Genomic DNA, 21,848 nt, shown 5'->3' with positions numbered 1-21,848 from the left:
GAATTGCCCATTCAGGGACACACTGTCTGGCCTTCCAGACCTTTTTCTGAAATCTGGATGGAAGCCTTCCTGAACCCACAACTCTTAAATTCTGCCTGTACCTAAAACCAGCATCATGTGGATGACACTAAGGTCTACCAGCAGCTGCAGCTGTGCCTGACCCCTTTTGTATCTTGCTGGTGGTTGCAGAGGCCTCCGAGTGCCTGGATGGCTGAGCAAGGTAAACTGAAATCTGGGGAATCTAGTTCCATTTTGTAGACTGCTGCCATTTCAGTGTCCTGGGGTCCTCTTATCAAAGCAAAGTCTTTTACCTTTGCAATTTTGAGCCTGCAAAAGGTAGAGTCCTGCTGGCTCTTGTCATGCTCTCAGGTCATCTTTCCTATTGTCCTGTTCCACAGTGCTTATCCTTTTAATGCTGATTCTCCCAGCTACCAAGTTTCTCTCTGCTTCATCTTTTTTTTTTTTTTTTTGAGACAAGGTCTTGCTCTGTAGCCCAGGCTAGCCTCAAACTCATAGCAATCCTCCTGCTTCAGCCTCCCAAGTGCTGGAATTACAGGCATGAGCCACCACACACAGCTCTGTTCCAACTTTGTAGGCTATAACTTAATGGAGCTTCCTTTCTGGCCAGAGTCAAAACTTTTTAAGTCATACTTTTGGGCTCTTTGGTTTTGATTCTCAAAGTAGAACTGTTTGAAGGCTCCAAACACTTCTCATGCCACCAATTCAACATTAGATTGCCTTGAAATTTCTTCTACCAGATTAATCAGTCCATCACCCTTAATGCCAGTCTCCAAACTTGAACAAAATACAAATTTGTCATGCAGCTATTCTTATTTCTCCATCAAAAAAAATTTTTAATGATATCAAAGTTTTATTAAGGATCGGAAACGAAACAAGCTCTACAGAGTAAGTTCGGGGTATGTAGAAGTTGGAAAAGCAGTGCACGCTACAGCATGAGGGTGGACCACCATGAAAGAGACAACAGTGACCTCTTCATCAGTTCTAAAGATACAACTCTGGGAAGTTTTTTTTTTTTTTTTTTTTCTTTTTCTTTTTTAAATTTTTTCTTTAATAGGGGTTGGAGCACTTCGCTCTAAGCTCTCCTAACTTTTAAGGTTTATGTGAAGTCTTTTGTAATTCTAATGGATTTACCTTTGTAGGTGATTTTAAGATTTTATGGACTTTAATTCTTTGCTAAATTGGTCATTCATGTTCTTGTTTGTTTTTTGTTTTTTTGTTTTTCTTCCAGTACCAGGAATTGAACTCATAACCTTGCGCTTGCCAGGCAGGTGCTGTGCTGCTAAGTCCCCAGCCCCCCATTCATGTTTTTTATCATTTTGTTTAATTCAGCTAGCTGTATATCAGTGGAAAGATTTTGTTGCTAGTATGGGGAAACCTCTTTAGTTGGTGTTTTAGTTACTTTTCTCATTGCTGATACAAAATACCTGACACCCAAAGATAAAGAAAGAAAGGTTTATTTTAACTCACACTTTGTAGAGGTTTCTGTCCATAATCAGCTGGCTCCAAGGCAGGGTGACCTGGCAAAGGAGAAATAGTCCATAGCAAAGCAGAGCAGACAGAAAGTGACAAGCAACAAGCCCTCTTTCTGTCTCTTATATTTGATCCAGGCTACTCATCTTTATGCTCACATAGTTAATCACAGCATTTGCACTATGAATCAATCCCAGCCTCACATTCTTGACCACGGCAGAGCACACCCTAGATACAGCCACATCTAATAAGCCCCACCTATGACTGCATGAGGCTTTGGGGGGACACCTAGGTATAAGCCATAACAGTTAGTATCTGCTTTTCATTGATGCTTTGTGGATAATTATAGACCTTTGCCTTTGTCCCAAGATCCAACCACTTCCACTAATTTGGGAGGGGACTGTTATGGGTAGTTCCTTTAGAAATGGCTCACCAATTAAAAGTATTCCAGGTCCTTCTTGCCTCAAAGAAAGAACTGGATAAGACAAGCCAAAAAAACAGTGCTAAAAGTTTGATTTGAAAAGGGAGGGGTAGCCAGGTGTGGTGGCCCACACCTGTAATCCCAGCACTCAGGAGGCTGAGGCAGGAGGATCACTGTGAGTTCAAGGCTAGCCTGGGCTACAGAGTGAGCTCAAGGCCAGCCTGAACTGCATAGCAAGACCCTGTCTCAAAAAGACAAAAATAAATAAATAAATGGAGAATTAATCTTAAAAAAAAAAAAAAGGAGGGGTAAAGATATAAGGGAAGAACTGGCTCTGCAGAGCAAACTTGGACTGAACAAAGAGAAGAAAGGATAAAAGGAAAAACAAAAGTACACTCTGCATCCGAGATGCAGAGTGGGCTACTATGAGGAATCACAATAGCAGGTTCCTCGTGGCATCTTGTCTCTTTATGCTGTCCACATCTCATGGGAGCCCACAAGAAGTTCCACATACAGGGTCCTGGGAATTACTTGATGCTGTTCTGGGATCTTGTAATTGACTGGTCCCGCTGATTTCCCCAGCCAGCTTTGCCACCCTACCTCTTATATCAGGAGGATGCTGTGTAATTAGCCCAGTACCCAGTTCTTCAGGAATGGGACCACAGTATAATGTTATTTGACTCAAAGACAATCCATATATTGGCATACAGAGAAAACCAATTAAGAGCAACAGCTATCCCACCCTGACAGTAACAGCATGATTAGTAATAATAGCATCAAAAGCAAACTGGGTATTAACATACCATAAGAATCAATAATGTATCACCCTTAACTGCAAAAAAAACTATAATTGTAGTATAAATACAAGACAAACCAATTACTCAACAATAGAAAAAATTCAGAAGTAATGGTATAGAATTAACTGAGATCAATAAAGGTTAATGGTTATTCTAGTAAAGATAGAGGGGGTAGGGAATGGGAAAATGAATAAAATTTGAATAATTAAGCAATGGAAGGTGATAATCTAAGGAAATGGGCCTGGGTGAGGAAACAAAGAAGGCAGAGACCACTTGACAGGCTTTTGTGGAAGCAAAATGGCGTATGGTTTAATACCTGGGTGCAGGCAGATAGCAGGGAGGCCATCTGTAGGGAACAAAGTAAAGTGGGCCCCTTTATAAGGATCGAAAAAAGTCAGAGAACATCAGCCAGTAAGATTCTAATAAACATCTGTCGTCAAATTCTCCGCCAGTATTGCACCTCAGTGGGCAAAGCCCTTGAAGCTTCCTCTGGTATAAATTTTTGGGTGTCTCAAGTCCTGAGACCTGCAAAATTCCTTGTCCTGTCTTACCTCCTTTATTACATCCCATGGTTGCAGATGACAGCTGTGGTGCTCAGCTAAGTTCCCTGCTAAGAGTAGGGCTTCTGCGTGCAAGCAGGTTGGGCACTGGGAGAGAGAGGAGAGAAAAGTGAGCTAAAGGAGCCTATTAAAGAGTAAAAGGAAATTAATAGAATTTGAGAAAAGTAACAGAAAAAAAAAAAAAAGAAAACCCAGCAAAATAAGAAAAAAAAAGGGGGGAAAAACCTGGAAGAAAAAAATGAGTCCAAAAATAATTTCGCTATATTTTTGAATAAGTGGTTTCTTTCCAGGATGTATAGTCTCAAAATTCAGAAAAATCACGATTTTTTGCAACAAGTTTTTTGGGTTTTTGAGGTCGTTACCCTGCTCCAGAAGCCCCTCTGTCCTTGTGTACCCCAGGTTGTGGCAGTCGTCCAAGCCAAGGCATATGCTTGATGAGTGAATCTGGATATAGTCAACAAGGATGGGGTTCAGGCAGACTGCTTGACTTAATGCCAGCACTTTCAGACTCTGCCATCTCTGAAAGCCATACACATGCCGGGCGTGGTGGCGCATGCCTATAATCCCAGCACTCGGGAGGCTGAGGCAGGAGGATCGTTGCAAGTTCAAGGCTAGTCTGTGCTACAAAGTGAGCTCAAGGCCAGTGTGAACTGAATAGGGAGACCCTGCCTCAAAAAGACAAAAAAAAAAAAAAAAAAAATGAAAGCCGTACACACCAGGCCTAGCTTCTCACCACACAGGGCAGGGTCCTGTGTCATTCTCAGTCTGAGCTTAAACTTTTATTTTGTTTTGTTTTGTTTTTTGGTGCTGGGAATCAAATTCAGGGCCTTGCACTTGCCAGGCAGATACTGTGCCTCTGAGCTACACCCCCGGCCCTGAGCTTAAACTTTTTAGGGGGTCTTATGTCTAGGATGCACCCTGCCCATGACTGTCTCTTGTGGCTGCCTCTCACCCAGTCACCATGATAGGGTAATACTGGAAACCCTGAAAATGAAGTTGTTTTGCACTTGTTCTGTGGCTCAGACTTAAACAGTTGACCCCTTCCCACAATGGCTCCTGATCTGCGCTCTCAAATATGGCAGGTGCTGCACTAGATTTCTTCTCCAACTCTAGCCTGCCTTTTGGAAGGAGTCACTTGGAATACAACACTACATTGTTTCAGCAATTTACAGTAACCATGGGCTTTTCTTGGGGCTAGCATTGCTGGCTTAGTTTGTCATTTCTTTCTTTAGCTGCCTAACCCACTTCAGTCCTACCTTTCTCACAAGATGTTGATCCTGTCCACAATCAGGTTGGTCAGTTGGTCTGTCAGTCAGTGCTTCTGCTTCCTAATGAGGGTAAACAAAATGCAGAATAGAGAGGTAACTTCATTTAAACACCTTTACTGCCCTTAGAATGTACATCACAGATTACAGGAAGTGATTTCTAGATATAAAGATAGAAGAACACTGCTTTTTGACCAGTCCTGGGGTGGTGTTAAGTGACCTTTTTAAACTATCACTTCTTTCAGAAAGCCAATTGTTCCTCAGAAGGAGCCATCACCTTTGTTGGAAAAGAAGATCCAATTGTTAGAAGCTAAATTTGCTGAATTAGAAGGTGGAGATGATGATATTGAAGAGATGGGAGAAGAAGATAGTGAGGTCATTGAACCTCCTTCTCTACCTCAGCTTCAGACTCCCCTAGCCAGTGAGCTGGACCTCATGCCCTATACACCCCCACAGGTGAAGTTGACATGTTCGTGTTGCTTGTCCTGCTCTTACCTTTGATGTGCAGATGCGTCCATCCCCTCCAGGAGTGAACTTTTGCCCAGAATTCTGCAGGAAAAGCAGGTGTTTTTCATATGCCCGTGCCTTTATTTACCTATTTGTTTTTATAAATGTTTTATAAACATTTATATTTCTCATTAAGCCATAAGATTTATGGTTTAACCTTTTTTGATTGAGACCTTATTTAATGTCATAGAGACCTTATTTAATGTCAAGTCTGTTAGAAGTCTTTTCTCACTTTGTCTTGAAGAAAAGCAATAAGGAGTACCTTCACCATCTTTCTGGCTGTGGCTTTCATTGCCTGTATCTTTTAATCTCTTCTTTCCTTAACCAAAGAATCACCTCATTCTTTGGTTGAGGTGATTTCTACCAGCAGGTTTTTCTCATTCAGAATTTTCTTAAGACTTTATTGTGAGGTCACTATTACAGATTGCAGTTACAGAATTCTGTGAAACTTTCTTACTCTGGTAAGAGACCAAGAAGAGGTGTGTTTTGGCTGAGAAATGGCCAGTTGCAAACTGAATGTGTTTATTAAACAGTAACTATGGAATCGTATGTTCCTGACTTCCAGAAACTCAACAGTTAACCAAATACAACATTCTGATGCACTAAAGACCTTTCTGTCTTACAGTCTACCCCAAAGTCTGGTAAAGGCAGTGCAAAAAAGGAAGGCTCTAAAAGGAAAATCAACATGAGTGGCTACATCCTGTTCAGCAGTGAGATGAGAGCTGTGATTAAGGCCCAACACCCGGACTACTCTTTTGGGGAGCTCAGCCGACTGGTGGGGACAGAGTGGAGAAACCTCGAGACCGCCAAGAAGGCAGAATATGAAGGTAAATAAAGGCTAAACACAACTTTATCAGCTTTCTAAGCCAGGGAGATTTTCTTCGGGGTGCATGTGCATAGATAGGGTTTCTTTTTCTTGTTCTTACCATGTGCACATGAACTCCGCTTTGGGGACTGTTCCAGATGGTAATCAACTGCAGTTTACGTGACAGCCTTGTTCTGACTGAACAGTGTGCTGCCCCCAGTGCTTGGTCTCAGATCCTGGCTTTGTGTGTCTTCCCCATCCCCCACCGCAGGCCCAAGTTCCTCAAACAAAAGCTATTTTGCTGTTGAAAACTATGATTTTCCCTTTTTTTTTTTTTTTTTTTTGAGCCCTGTAAAGTATACATACGTTGAGCTGGGGAATGATTGTATAATGGTATAAAATACAATTTTCATTAAAAGTCATCAAAAAGGGGCCTTTTAAAATTGGTAAGCTTCTATTATGGCTCTTGAAAAACCCTGTTTAAACTCTAGTCTGAGGTTAACTGAAGTGCCTGGTTTTCTAGGCCCATCCTGGCCCGTGCTACGTTTATATTCATAGCTACTGTCAAGACACTTAAGGCTCTCTTTGATAAAGCTCAACTGCCTTTTACTCTATAATTCAATCACTTTGGGCCATGAGCTTTTATTTAAGGATTTGGTTGTTCTTAGCATTAAAGGACAAATACTTGAGAGAGAATTTTCATGGGTTTTGTTGTTGTTGTTATTCTTGGTAATATCAGGCATGGCATTAATACAGAAACGAGTAGTAAACATTAATTAGGCAGGACTTTTGCTCTTTGAGCTGTATTTTTTCCTTTGAAATTTTGCATATTGATTCATTTTCCCAGTGTAGAGCCATCCTTTATACTGTGGTCAATCATTAATCTTGGCTAGGTCCAAATCCTTTATTTTCCAGCAAACATAAATTAATTAATAGATGCCCCTCTTTATTAGTTTATACAGTCTCCAAAGAAACTATCTTTTTAAAGTTTCACTCCTTTCATTTGTTATAAATAATTATTATAAAATTATCTGACAGGCTTCCCTGAGGCTCTTCTGCAAGGTAATCAGCCAAAAATCACTTTGTTCCAAAGTCAATTTGAAAAGAATTCTACATTCTTGTCTTTGAAACTTACAGGGCATACATTACAGACTTAAAATAATAAATAAAAAGAGGAAACTTACTGGGCGTATTTCCATGTTAAAGTCTGTAAGACCTGCAATAAGGAATCCGTTTTTTATTATCTGGCATTTTCTGAAATTTGACCAGTTATTTATGTAATATCTACTAATATCCTAAAGACTGTTTTATAGAACATTCTTTGAGAAACCTGTGTCAGTTTCCTGAGAACCTAGAACTTTGGGGGAGTTTTGATACTTCTGGCCTTAATGTGAATTAAAATCAAATATATCACTCGGCTGCAGGCTAACAGTGTGTTAACCACTTAACAGTTTACCCCAGCACCACCCAGGCAGTTTGCAGTGCGTTCATTTATATACTGACTATCCTGAGTGTCCTTGCTCAAGCAGGTATCATTCCAACCACTCAATGCTCATATTGAATAAATTTGATAAAATTGTCATTTTTATATTTCCTGGTACATTGTCTTATAAAAATTAACAAAAAATGCAATTTTTGGTCATCTTGTGTTTAAATAATTGGACTGGTAAGTGGTTAAAGCCTTTCTGAGGCAAAACTAGTACTGGACAACTGGGTCTTTAGGGTGTGAACAGGAGCGAGAAATCTAGAGATAATAATATAAGACAAAAATGCTGGAGCAGGGCTGAAGGGAAGGAGAGATGGTGGTTTATCAGAAATTTTCCCAACAGGGAATCTGAAATTTAGGAGGAATCTAGTGAGGGTGAATTGTCAAGTATTTGCCTGAGAGTCAACTCTGAACATTTGGTGGGGTTGTAATTAAATTCAAAACCCAAAGTTAGGAGTTTGCTTACTTAATTTTAATACTTGTGCTTTCTGGGACAGCCCAACTGGGCTTCTCCCAGAGAGAGCCAACAGGTAACTAGTTTATCCACAGGCCTGAACGTTTGTTTTTTTTTCAATTTCCTTTTCTTGCTCTCTCATTTTACTGTGTTTGTGTAATAAAAAACACTAGAATTTAATGTGGGGGTCTAGATCATCATTTTTTTCTTTTTTTTTTTTTACTGCTTGTTCAAGGAGATGTTCAAATGGCCTTTGTCCCTCGTACTCATTGTACACTGTTTACTGAGGGTCTGTAAACTGAAACTGTGTTAGTGTGAAGTCTCTGCTGGGAAATCCATCATAGCCAAGGGTCTTTTGACTTGCTTAACTTTCATATTCTTACCCTAAAAGAGTACTGAAACTGTTGTCTCTTGATTCTCTTTAAAGACATGTGACCTCTAGCTATTTTTTCTCTCCTCAGGTCAGTGGTAGCCTTTTGAATTCTATGTTGAAGGGTTAGTGTGTGGCAGTTGGAGAGTGATACCAGGAGTCAGGGTCATAGGTTGCTGGTTCCCTCTGTATCCTTGAGCAAGTCACTACCTGTCTCCTCGCCTCCATTTGCCCATCTGAAGATTAGGGAAGATTTCCTATTTATAAATGGTGAAGCTGAGTAAACCATGTGTAGTGAGAACTTTGGAAATATAGTATCCCTGAAGTAAAGGTCCAGCAGGCTTGCGATGTGATTGTTGGGGCTGCTGGCTCTGGAGATGCAGAACAGTAGCTCAAGAGCATGAAAGGGACAGCAGGTAACAGCCCAGAAGTGCCACCGGCCAATACTCCTCTTGCCTGTTGAATGAAATAAGATTGAATTCTGGAAGTCTTGCTAATTAGGATGATTTTTGGTTAGTTTTGAACTGCTCAGCTTCAGGAAACCTGGTTCTTGCACACATTGCTACATACATACATATGTTAATTCCCTTCTTCTAATGATTGTTACCTGGAGTATCATGCATTTTCCCTCCCTTGGGATTTATTAAACATTACCTATTTGCTTTATTAGAACATAGAAATTAGCCATTTACTTTCCCTAAATTCTTATGGAAGAGGTAGTAAGCTACTTTTCCCTTACAGAGTTAATTTTCTTCAGCTGCTAAACCTATGACATTAATGATAAGAGTCCTCAAAATGTTAGTAAAATTGGGTACAAGGAATCAGGAAAATATAGTAAGTAACAGTTGTGCCAAAAATTATAATGGGCCATGGAATTGCTTCATGTTGAAATTATAAATAATCTGTATTGCTATTAATACTAGAATAATGGTAGTGCTTCTCATCTTCAGGGTGCCTCGTGAGATTAACCACGGTGGTTACGCTGGTGATGTGTTTAAATAAAAACTGTGCTTTCTGAATGTGTGTTGCAGTCTTAACATTCTTGAAATCTTTGCAGACCAGTTCTCAAGATGGGATAGGAAAGCTGGATTCTAGGTTACCAAGTGAAATCGGCCCGACTCCTCCTCCTGTGTTGAGACTAGTCATCTACTGTTCTTTCCATTGAGACAGAACTGTTGCCTGTGTTTTTACTAGTCCTGTTGAATGCAATGGATGGTATTTTGAATTCCTGGGTTAAAAACAGAATTGAAAATCTGAAATGCCTTTACAGAGCGGGCAGCTAAAGTTGCTGAGCAGCAGGAGAGAGAGCGAGCAGCACAGCAACAGCAGCCGAGTGCTTCTCCCCGAGCAGGCACCCCTGTGGGGGCTCTCATGGGGGTGGTGCCACCACCAACACCAATGGGGATGCTCAATCAGCAGTTGACACCTGTTGCAGGTAAAAACAGGAGATAAGACCATTTTTTCCACTTTAAGAAATTCCTTCATTTTTTTTTTTCTCCAAGAGGAGTAGGCCAGTCTATAGCCTTTTGTCATGACAGATTCAAAGTTTGAAATCATCCATGTCGTCCTATATTGCCTTTCCCATAGAGGCAATGCCTCCCCTCTAACCCAGAAGTGGGCCCTGGACCCAACCCGGGGAATTAGTAGGAAGCAGCTCTTCCCTGGCTATGGGCATGGTCTGGTGATGTTCTCACCCCAGACTGCTCTTGATAGAGTGCTACAGCAGAAAACATAAATAGGTTCTGACTTCTGTTCTAGAAGAATTCCCAAGAGAAAACACAAAATCAGTCTTTAGGTGATAGTGATTTTGCCTCATGCCAGTATTCAGTTTGTCTTGTTCTGCTGCAGCCATCCTTAACAGACTGACCATTTAAAAGGATTTTTGACAATGAATTATAAATCCTTTCTTGGTCACCAATGTGCATGACTGATAAATAGAATATAAGTCCTTATTAAATTCATTGTGCCCACTCTGTAATGCTTTTCTATTTAATTACATTAAACTGCATTTTCTGTTAGTATCCCAGTCACATATTTAAACAAAGAAAGAAAGAAAATGATGAATGTGGTTTGCTTGTGTGTGTTGTCTCTAGTTCTGGTAGCCATAGCAAATTTGACTTTTTAATACCCTGTCTGACTTGTCTCCAATGAGAAGCTTGCAGAACCCCTTCAGACCTCTCCTTTGTGACCTCTCCAAGCCTGTAGAGGTCTGTACTAGCCACCTGTTTCTTCTTAAGCCAGTAGTCTGACCTTTTTCACAGGAAGTCTAAGACAGTGTTGTTCAAGTCAGGTTCACTGGGATGCTCTTTTTGGTTTTACCTCTTTTGTTTTTGCTTTTTAAGGAAAAATAGATAGCATAGGTTAACTTTTCCATTGTCGCTCCTAACTTTTGTGATGGCAAGTTCTCAAATGCACTGTCTCTAAACTCAGCAGTTGCACTCACCAAAGCACATCAGAATCATGGCTTTTCAGTACTCTCAGTGTAACTGATGTTGATCTAACAAATCTCATAATCACCTGTTCTATTCCATGGCCCATTTTGGTTAATGGGGTTCCAGGGGATTTTAGAAATCAGGCCTTGAACATGGGGACTTTGAAAGTTAGAATTCCCTCATTGACATCTTGTTTTGTTCTATTTAATGTGTGATATTGTGGCACTGTGCCCATGAGTACAAAACCCAGGGACATATTAACAAAATGAATACAAAGCTAAAAGTATTTTTGAAAAACAGCAGCTGCAGCATTTTAGCTCCCTGTTGGGGAATAACATCGTAGAGTTCTATGGGTGAGGAAAGTGGGCCCACTAGAATGCCCCTGCTCCATTATTGAGGGTGTGCTGCCCAGACCTTTGGGCCATGGGAGTAAAGGGCAGGCATTCTCAGTAGTAACCAGTCTTTGGTCTACAGAGGGAACTTTGCAGCTAAAAGGATGATTTTCCATGGACTTACAGGTTGCTTACGACCTATGTCTTGCCTTATTGGTATCTGAGACCAGCTTTGCTTACAAACATTGAAGCTCATTTGAACACATGTGACTGGGATAATAAATACCAAAGTACAGTTTAATGAAGACAAGTGTCATGTCTTTCAGTGCTTAATAATTTAATCTTCAACCACAGCCCATGAAGGCTGCGTTCAGATGGGCTTTTGTCATTGAAAGCAAAGCCTCATAACATCTTTTAAATTACTCACCTACTTAGCCCTAAAAGCTATACCTGCTGGTGTGGTTAAAAGGCAGTTTAGTAGCATTGGATTTCTTCATGTTTAAGATGATGGTGTCTTTTCAAAAGCAGTTTTATTCTCAGAACTCTCTTTTGTAAAAAATGAAATTAATCCTATTTCCTGTACAGAGATATTTCACATCTGTTTTATCAGTCTGTAAGTTTTTCAGTTTAGTTAAGACTTAAGGGAGCAGTATGAGTCAAAATTAGGGTTTTCAGTAATATCATAGCTTTGAAATTAAACTTTTATAAATAAATACCTTTTAAATAATTCTTCAGGGAATGTCAGAGTGAAATTCTCAGAATCTGGAGTTTCTCAGAGCCCCTGCATAAAGAATATACTATAAAAATGAAGTTTGGCTCTAGTCCCTTAGCCCTCCCTTTGCAAGAAGCTTTGACCAGAAGTGACTATGCTTTGGGTGGGCGTTCTGTGTTCTTCTTCACTGTGATCATTACAAATCCCAAAAAAGTGTTTTTCTTGTTTAAAAAAAAAATGCTGTGTGATTTTAAAACTTTTCATAGGTGAGTCTTTGACATTTTGAAACTTTTATTTTCACCCCTTTTGCCAAAATATACTCGTTTGCTGAAGCTTTTCCCTAGCCAACAGAAGATATTTGTTGTGTGAAGGTATGCTTTGATAATAAAGGAATAAAAGCTTTTGTTTATAGAAATTCTGTATCTTGATTAAAATGCTCCCTGTTAACTGAAGGTTTGTGTGAGGACATATGTGAGCTTGATGGCAGTGATTCAAATTGGCATTTTCTTGTGTCAGCAGAGCCTGATTCTCCAGCTGTTCTTCCTTAAGGTCTGAATATAGGTTTCTGAGTGTCCAGGGCTTTGGTTGGCTTAGGAAGATTTAGATTTTATCTTTAACATGTTTTGAAATCTAAAGGTGAAACTTATTTGGTGTGATGGTTCTTAGCTGTTCCACAGCTCAAACCTTAACACAATCCATTCTTACTAGAAGTGAGGGGCTAAAAGGGGGGAGCGGATGTATCAGACTTGGAAAATCCTTGCCCCAAGCTGGAGAGCCATGCTTTGTTGTTTTGTGATCAGGACTGTGCACCTCATTTCCCTCCATTTTGATTTCCCCTCATGTGTACGCATGATAGGCATATGAGTGTGGGCAGAGTGGAATGATGGGGTGTGTGCTGTTCAATTAGAGTTGCAGTCCATAGAACTGTTTGCTCTCCTTGAACAGTTTGCAGTAGTTATTTGAAGGTGGTAAACACCTGTTGCTAGAACTGTTACTAGAACTCCTCTTTATTATAATTTAAGTGGAAAATGTAGCATATTTATCCTAGCAAAAATAACTGCAACAGTAATGTACTAAGTACTAATTCATCCAGAAATGTTGGGTTTCATGTTTGTAACTTTTTATTTTGTTCATTATTACAACAAAATAATTTCACTAATTACAGTTATATCATGCAGTACTAAGGGTGCTTTATTCATGGGTAGTGCATGTGGGGGGTTGTTATTAGCTCATGTTGCATGTTAATGATGCATGTCTGAAATTTGTTGTGTCCTTCAAGGCATGATGGGTGGCTATCCGCCAGGCCTTCCACCTTTGCAGGGCCCAGTTGATGGCCTTGTTAGCATGGGCAGCATGCAGCCACTTCACCCTGGGGGGCCTCCACCCCACCATCTTCCGCCAGGTGTGCCTGGCCTCCCGGGCATCCCACCACAGGGTAAGAACTTCATCCTCATTCACATTAATCTCATCTTCATGTTCTTTTTTCCTCCCTCAGCCAGTGGTCCTAGGAGGTAACTGCTGCCTGTTGTGGCTGGGGTTCTTTCACTGAGAATCCCAGAGCTATCAGCACTAGGGCCTATCCTGTGTTTTGAGCAGGTGGCCCAGTACCTGTGTTCTTACCTGCTTGACCGTGTGGCAGCAGCACAGGATACATGGCAGAGGCCAGCCTCAGCACACCAAGAGGCAAGAAGCACACTGTACAATTAAACAGTATGACATGTGTTCAAAAAGCCAGCCAGCCTAGAAGGCTATACCCTCTTATCAGTAAATGAAGTTTCCTGAATTGTAGCTCAGAGTCATACATAATAGTACTCTTTGGCTGGGCATGGTGGCACATGCCTGTAATCCCAGCACTCAGGAGACTGAGGCAGGAGAATCATTGCAAGTTCGAGACCAGCCTGGGCTACAAAGTGAATTCAAGACCAGCCTGAACTGCATAGTGAGACCCTTTCTCAAAAAAGACCAAAAAAAAAAAAGTACTCTTTGCTCCTGAGTACATTTCTCCATTGAGTGTAACTCTCATCTCACAGGGTCTTTACTATAGAGTCCCTGCTCTACTTCTTCCTCATCAAGCAGCCCTTCTAAAGGAATTGTGGAGTTGCTAATGTACAACTCTTTAGAAATCCTTCACTTAGTTTATCCTGGGAACAAAAAGAAAGGAGGAAATTAATTTGCATTGAATTAGTTTTCTGTATCTGAATCCCTTAAGCCTGACATCACATTTTAAAGAACCATTTAGCCCACTGTACTAGCTGTAGATGTTGGTTTGTCTGTCAACAGAAGCCTAGAATTTCTTCACATAGAAATACCATAAATAAATGAGGTCCAAAAATAGCTAGTTTGACCTTATAATGAATTAAGTTGAAAGATTATTTCAAAGAAAGCTTAAAGGAAAATCCTAAATTTCCATATTAATTGCCACTATAGGCAAAAGAACCGACTTTGATTATCTAGTTGGAGGGAATATGCCCTTAGATGGCTTGGAATAGTATTTGCTCCATTACTAAAATATCAGCCAACCCAGATAAAATGTGGTCGGAAACTTGTCAGATTTGCTTGACCCAAATGTTCTGAGAGGAGACCAGTGGACTTGGCCCTAATTCTGTGCCCTCTTGCTTGAGATAGGGTATTTCTCTGGGTCAGTAAGACAAGATTGAAGTTGATACCATCTAGATTCATACAGTCCTCAGTGGGAGCCCTAAATCCAGTGTATCCTGGTAGCAGGTATCTTGGTGGGTGTTCCCCTTCTTCTGATACTAAGTTGCATTTGAAGGAAGCACGATACCTCTCGTCATAGACAAGAAAGAACCTTATTGGTGTATACACTCACATAGCTAATCAGGTTTAGTTCACTTCCCATTGGCTACCCTGGCACATCACTTACAAACAGAAGAAGCAGAGAGGTTTGCTGGTTTGTTTGTGCTGCCTTCTGAAGCAATGATACAGGCAACTTAGGGAGCCTCCGTGTGTAGAGTCTAAGGTGGCTAAGTGAGTGTCCTAGGGGAAGGGTCAAGGGTTTAGTAATGTGTTGTTGGAACAGAAGTTTACCTGCCACCACCTCTTCATTCATTCACAAATAATCCTTAGGATCCTACTGTGATGATCTGGGTATACTTCTGTGTACTTCAAATATAAACATCCCTGTTTTAAAACAAGCTTATTTTTACTTTTTTTCTTTCTCTTAACGAATAAGAGAATGAATGCCTCTTTCTGTAAGTGGCATTTAACACCTCTGAACCTTAGAATAAGAGCTGCTTCTGCCTGATCAATGTATGAGGTTTTGGGGTTTGTTTTTTTTGTGTTTTTTTTTGGTATCGGGAACCAAACTCAGGATCTCGCACTTACCAGGCAGGTGCTGTGTCACTGAGCTATATCCCTGGCCCTCATACTAGCATTTTTTTTTCTTTGTTTGGTTTTTTTTCCTGGTACCGGGAATTGAACTCTCAACCTCGTGCTTGCTAAGCAGGCACTGTGCCGTTGAGCTAAATCCCCAGCCCCATACTAGCATATTTAATCCAGAGAATCTGTAGACTACAAAGTTAGTTCCTCATGACTATTTTGCGCAGCCAGTAGGTCCTGTTAAAGCTTTGAAAAACAGCTTGATGTAGTTTTACTTGTGATTTGTTTTCAATGAACTTGGTCCCTTCCCTATTTCTGTGTTTTATCCAGACGGCAAATGGATGGCTTGAGATAAAAATAGCTTGAGATACTAAATTTAGGATATCTTATTATTATCATCTAGTGCCTATGAGAAAACAGTTGCTCATGAACATTCACCAAAGGAAGTTCACTAAATTATTACCAGAGAAATAGTATAAATATAGAAGGGCCATGAAGTCTTTCTGTTCCCGTAGAAGTCACTTTGCATCTAAAGGAGTAGCAAAAGGTAACTCCACTCCCACATCATGCATTTTCAGAGTTCTAGTCTATAGGATGGAAGTGTCCTTTCTCAGTATTATAGTATCCCCTGATGGCCCTCAAGGGGGACAGCAAGGCAGTGCTTCTAGCCTGCACAAACTCAGTTAACTGCACTTCCACAGCCTCTTCCCTTGTGTCTCTGCTATTTTAGCACATTGCTTACTGCTGAACCTGATCCCAGTGCCATTCCTACTGAAATTTAAAGCAGGCTCCAATTGCAGAATATGTTGTCTGAAGAAAAGTACCTTAAAAACAGGTGTATTCTGACTGTAGCTCACCTAGGGAAAGATTAGAATTTTATACAATGTTCAAATCATTTCTAGAGAATGGCCATATTGATTCACATTTGACAAGTTCTATTAGCGTAGTGCTTTGAGTACCTAGAAATAAAAAAAAACACAAATTATCTATTTGAATCTTGTTTTGGGTGCTTATGATTATCCACACTCAAGGACAGAGATGCATAGATTGGCATTATAAATGGCATCATTTCTTATCAAACAAGTTTTTCAGTCATCTCAACCCAGATCCTCTAATTGTGCCATTGCATTCTGAATTATAGGTGTAATGAACCAAGGAGTGGCCCCTATGGTAGGGTCTCCAGCACCAGGTGGAAGTCCATATGGACAACAGGTGAGCTCCCCAGTTTGATTTTCCTTGGATTCAACAGAATTCTAGTTATCTTCCTTCGCTTAGAACATGTACAGGGTATCTTTTTGCCTCACCACATGGTCCCATGCTTTTTCAGGTGGGAGTTTTGGGGCCTCCAGGGCAGCAGGCACCACCTCCATATCCCGGCCCACATCCAGCTGGCCCCCCTGTAATGCAGCAGCCAACGACACCTATGTTTGTGGCTCCCCCACCAAAAACCCAACGGCTTCTCCACTCAGAGGCCTACCTGAAATACATTGAGGGACTCAGTGCTGAGTCCAACAGCATTAGCAAGTGGGACCAAACCCTGGCAGGTAAGGAGAATCCTTTTATATAAGTCTTTGTGAAATATGTGCTTCTTTTCAGTCCTTCCCTGCTATAGGCTCTTGTACAAAAAACATGCCTTGGGCTGGGGATTTAGCTCAGCGGCACAGCACCTGCCTGGCAAGAGCAAAGTCCTGAGTTCGATTCCTGGTACCCACCCCCCCAAAATTCCTTTTGCATATACCAATAAATTGTATGTTTCATTGAATGGTTTTGAGCTTCTTTGAATATTAACATCACACACTGAAAATGGAAATTTTAGTCAATTTCAAAGTTTAGTTTTATCATCACTGCCACCTTTTGGAATATTTTTTGAAATTTTTTAGGAATTCAGGCTTTCTTATAGATGGCAAATTTATTTTAAAAAAGATAAAAAAATGAAAAGGATACTTCCATCAGGCTATCAAGTTAGTCATATAGTTGAGTAGATTTAATGTGTATTTTCAGTACATACTGAAGTGAGTTATCTAGAATCTGGAGAGAAATTTAGAAGTTTCTACATATTCTTCATTTCTAAACCAAATTTAATAATTTAAGAGTGGAAGGTATGTTTTCCCCTTTACATATTTACCTTTTTAGTCTGGTTTGTTAGCGGTCAAGTACTTACTAAATATCAGTGGTACGTATAATAAATTATTAATGATCAGATCTCTTAGTACCTAATGAAATGATTTAAGAAATTTGCTTGAGGTGGCACATACATGTAATCCCAGCTACTCAGGAGGCTGAGGCAACAAAATCACAAGCCAAGACCCTGTTTCAAAATAAAATAATAAAAGATGGTGTGATATATTTCAGCACTCCCTGAGTTCAGTTCTCAGTACCACTAAAAGAAAGAAATGTGCTTGTTAAAAATTCATAATATGGTATTTAGCCGAGGTATGGTGGCTCACTCCTGCAGTCCCAGCACTCTGGAAGCCTGAGGCAGGAAAATCGTAAATTTGAGCCCAGCCTGATTACCTTAGCTACTTGGCGAGACTCTGTCTCAAAATTTTAGAAACCTTTAAAAGGGCTGGTGATGCAATTCAGTGTGAAGGACCTGAGTTCAATCCCCAGTACAAAAAGTAAATAATAATGTAAAACAATAATATTATTACTTAATAATAATATTATTATTTAATAAATGTAAAATGTTTTATGGTTTAATCTGTCAGTCCTTAGAACTGAAGGACATCTTGTCATCTTAACATTCCAATTTGTTTTTTTATTTGCGCTTTAATTTTCAGCTCGAAGACGTGATGTCCATTTATCAAAAGAACAGGAAAGTCGCCTACCCTCCCATTGGCTCAAAAGTAAAGGGGCCCACACCACCATGGCAGATGCCCTCTGGCGCCTGCGGGATTTGATGCTTCGAGATACCCTCAACATTCGCCAAGCATACAACTTAGAAAATGTTTAATCACATCATTGTGTTTCTTTTATAGAGCATAAAGAGTTGTGGAACAGTAGCCATTTTAGTTATTGGGGTGGGGGGAAGGAACAAAGGATAATTTTTATTGTGTTTTACTGTACATCACAAGGCCATTTTTATATAAGGACATTTTTAATAAGCTATTTCAATTTGGTTTTGTTATATTAAGTTGACTATCAAATACACAATTTTTTGCATATGTTTCCTTTGTTTAAAACCAGTTTCATAATTGGTTGTATATGCAGACTTGGAGTTTTATCTTCTTACTTGTTGCCATGAACTGAAACCATCAATGATTTTGTCTTGGCTTGGGAAGTTCGTTGTTTGTTTTGTTTGAGGAGTTGCTTTTTTTTATATATAAAAGAACAAACAAAATGAAAAAAAACTTAAAAGAGTTTACAGATTAGTTTAAGTTGACAATGAAATGTGAAGTTCTAGTTTACAACTTAGAGAGGGGAGTGTGTATATGTATGTTTTGTGTGCCTGAGTATCTTAAGCCACTTTCTGAAAAAGCTGTTTCTTACAGGTAAAGTCAAGTGCTTTCTTTGAAAGGTTGTTATTTAGATTATAGATGTTTGACAGACAGTCGCTCTTTTAACTCAGAGGGTCTCTGTAGAAACCCACAGTCACTGCTACGCATCCATCTGCAGCTAGTGTACTTTCCAGATACCTGGAGGGAAACAGCAGTTTTCTAGTGCTGAGTTAGACATCAGTGGTGTCACTGATTTTTGCAGAACATGTGCACAGCCCAGAGTTATATTTAATCTTGGAAGGTAAGTTTAAAGGTACTTTTGATCTGTTTATAATAAATTCACAAGTTATGCCTATATATGTTAGATGACTTGAGAATTTAAATGTTACATTGGAAAACATTGAAGTTCATCTTGAAGATCTACATGGAGATGACTTACTTTTAAATATAACACAACCTTATCTAAAGAAGAAAGTACAGTAATTGGATATGGACTGTGTCATGTGTATAACTGTGAAAGGGTACAATGCCTACATATGCAAATGTTTCATATTCTTTATTTCCTTATTATCAGTTGGGGGATTTTTTTCTTCTAAGTTTCAGGGTTGTAATTCTCAACCAGAAATCTATTACTTTCTAAACTGTATTTTTAAATTTAACTTCTGTTTTTGAATTACAGGAAAAGGGAATCATAATTTAAGAAAATGCTCACTTTTTAGTGACCATTACAGATCCCAACTACTAGGGTTTATTGACCCTCCTTCTTATATGGTCCTAGAATAAACATTGAGAGGTCGTGTGCTGCTCAAATGGTAGGAAGCTACAAATACAAAATATTTTTTCATTTGGCAGCTTGTTTTTGAAACCTATTTTATTATAACAGTGGTTGCACTTGTGGTGGAACACCACTGTTTTTGAGTGACTCTCAGAGTATACTTTTTTCCTTTTAATATATGAATCAATACCCAGATGCTTAATTACCATAGTTAATAAATCATGAGGGCAAAAGAATGTAGAATGGAAATATATCTCTTGTATCTAAATACTTTGAATACAGGAGGCCCTTAACCAGGTGTGGTGGTACATGCCTGTAATTCCAGCACTCAGGAGGCCATGGCAAGAGGATCACAAGTTCAAGGCCAGCCTGGGCTACATCATGAGTTCAAGGCCAGCCCAGACTACATAGTAAGATCCTGTCTCAAAAAACCATACATACAGGAGGCCCTTGTAACTTAATTGCCATTAGTCAACCACTGGATATCAGTTTGCATCAAGTATTTTCAATAATTTTGAATCTTGAAACGTATTGCAGTAGTATGTCAGTACCTTATTCTTAAACTGAACCAGAAAAAGAAATCTTCAACTCTGGTTATTTGGATCATTAAATCATCATGGACTGTGTGATGCAATCAGATTCTTTTCTTTATAGACATCCTTGAATTACACCAAAGAACCTGAAACTTAATTTTGGTTAAATTATTTATTTATTTCATGCATTCATTTTATTTCCCTTTTTAAGGGCTGGATGAGACTTCTTTAAAAACTCTTTATTGTGGGCCACAGGGGCATTAGAAGCCAGAGCAGTCTTCCTCCAGGCATCCCTTGGGTGCCGTAGGACCCAAGTGCCAGCAGGAGCTCCCTAAGGCAGTATAGAGCTGGCCCAGGGTACCGCTAGGCAGGCCCTAATTAAGTTAAAAAAATTTTTTTTATTTATTTTAGAATCATGTCTTTCTGTACACTAACTTAGGGAACATCAGTTAATATTTAGGACTTAAGATTTGAAGTTGACTCTCTTCCAAAAAAGAAAAAACTCCTGACTTTTTAAAGTACAGGCAAACTTTTTTTTTTTCCAAGAGTTTTAGGAACTATAGTAATGTGGCTTGGAAAGTTTAATAGCCTGTTTTCAAAATCTAAGTTTCTGTGGAGAATTTTGTTTATATGGCAGGGACCTATAAGTTTAAAATAGAATGTTAGCCAACTAATTTTAAAGGCCTTTATTTGTTTTAACCCACCCTCCCTTTCCTGTGAGGAAGAATTGAGGGAGGACACTTAACTTGTGCAGAGTCCTCTAATGGTATTGATTTTTCAGCTTGAGTATTTCCAGACATGATTAAAACTTGGTTTATTCTAATTTCTGTATTATATCATCATCTGAGGTTTAAGTGGTTACTAGTCCTTATAACATGTATGTATCATATGTTTGTTCATCTAAAGCTTTTTAATCAAAATAAAAATGGAGTTTGCAAAGTGATTTGGATTAGCCCAGTTTGGTTGTTCTATTAGTTTCAAGCAGATTAAAGAGAAACACTGCTGTAAGCCCTGATTTTTCATACTAACAGTCTTGCCAATTTAAGAGAATAAAGTTCATCAGGAGTAGGTTGAAAGTCACTGTGCTAGTCCCTGGTTTAGCCTTAGGCTTCATCAGACCAAAAAAAGTACATGTAGTCACTCCTGAGGCTGGCAGTAAAGGCTAACGTGTCCTCAGGATGGGCAGTGTGGACAGAAGTGCAGCTTAAAATTAAAATTGAAGAGCCATTTATTGAGGACAGAAGGTAAAGGAAGCATGTTCCCTGTCAGAAAGAATATCACACTTCAAATGGTTTGTCTATGGCCAGAAGACAGTTTGCCCAGTTGTGTGTTTAACATGTTTATAAGTTCTTAAAACATGACCATGCTTTTAATAGGAAATGTAGGTAAAGTTAACTGCGTTCCTCTGATGTCGCTTTACTGTTTTCCAGAGTCGTGGGGCAGTACTGCACTCTGTGCTCATTAGTATTTTTTGAATGAGATCACTGATGTAAACGTCCCAAGTGAGCTCTATGAATAGACAATACTGCTAAATATTACAATATTTAATTTGGAACCAAACTAAAGTGTCAGCAGAATGAAAGTTCAGTACTGAGCAAAATGATTGACTGTTCCTTTCACCTGTTTTGATATACTTTGTGATATTCATGTCTTGAGGATTGCACATAGATGTAGCAAGAAATTCCGAATTATATACGCATGTGCAGTCTAAGCCCTCATGGTGCTTACTGGTAGAAAAAGCAAAGGCATTTTTCTTTACCTCCAACATCTTTTCAAGTAAGAAAACATCTACTTTCTACAGAAAGTTTAGAAGTAATCAGGGGTTAGAAGTAATCAGGGGTCTAGGTAAAACTTCCAAGATGAAACTGCTAGATGGACAAAAATAACCCTTGTGTATTATTTACTACGTACCTGATTTAGGTACTTTCCAGATCAATTCAGATGATAAAGTGAAACGCCAAAGCCCATGTTCTTTTCCGTTTACCACAGATAGTAGTAGTGGATTTCTAGCAGTAAATATTATTAGGTTTTCAAGCTACAATTTTTGAAGTGGAATTTATTACAAATGTTTTGGCCTTGTAGCTCACAGTAGCGGGCACTGCCATTCTATTTGCAGCATATAGCAGCACTAT

The 21,848-nt window shown here is 39.4% G+C and overlaps 1 protein-coding gene across 13 annotated transcripts in view; it reads left to right on the top strand.

Annotated features, from left to right (window-relative positions):
- Pbrm1 (polybromo 1) overlaps positions 1-20,659 on the top strand; it is a gene marked incomplete in the record, with an annotated part of 135,009 nt that extends 114,350 nt beyond the window's left edge. For 9 of the 13 annotated variants that reach the window (XM_013515575.1, XM_013515583.1, XM_013515582.1 and 6 more), the window contains 7 exon segments: positions 4,780-4,990; positions 5,667-5,868; positions 9,427-9,591; positions 12,912-13,067; positions 16,113-16,183; positions 16,299-16,515; positions 17,752-20,659. In XM_013515575.1, coding sequence (XP_013371029.1) covers positions 4,780-4,990; positions 5,667-5,868; positions 9,427-9,591; positions 12,912-13,067; positions 16,113-16,183; positions 16,299-16,515; positions 17,752-17,924 — 1,195 coding nt within the window. 13 annotated transcript variants of the gene reach the window in all.
- Between the last annotated feature and the right edge of the window lie 1,189 nt (positions 20,660-21,848).

This window comes from Chinchilla lanigera, unplaced genomic scaffold (assembly GCF_000276665.1).
Source record: "Chinchilla lanigera isolate Chin_1 unplaced genomic scaffold, ChiLan1.0 scaffold00029, whole genome shotgun sequence".
NCBI lineage: Eukaryota > Metazoa > Chordata > Mammalia > Rodentia > Chinchillidae > Chinchilla > Chinchilla lanigera.
Note: the sequence above shows the minus strand (reverse complement) of the source record. Positions and strands in the feature narration are given on the sequence as shown.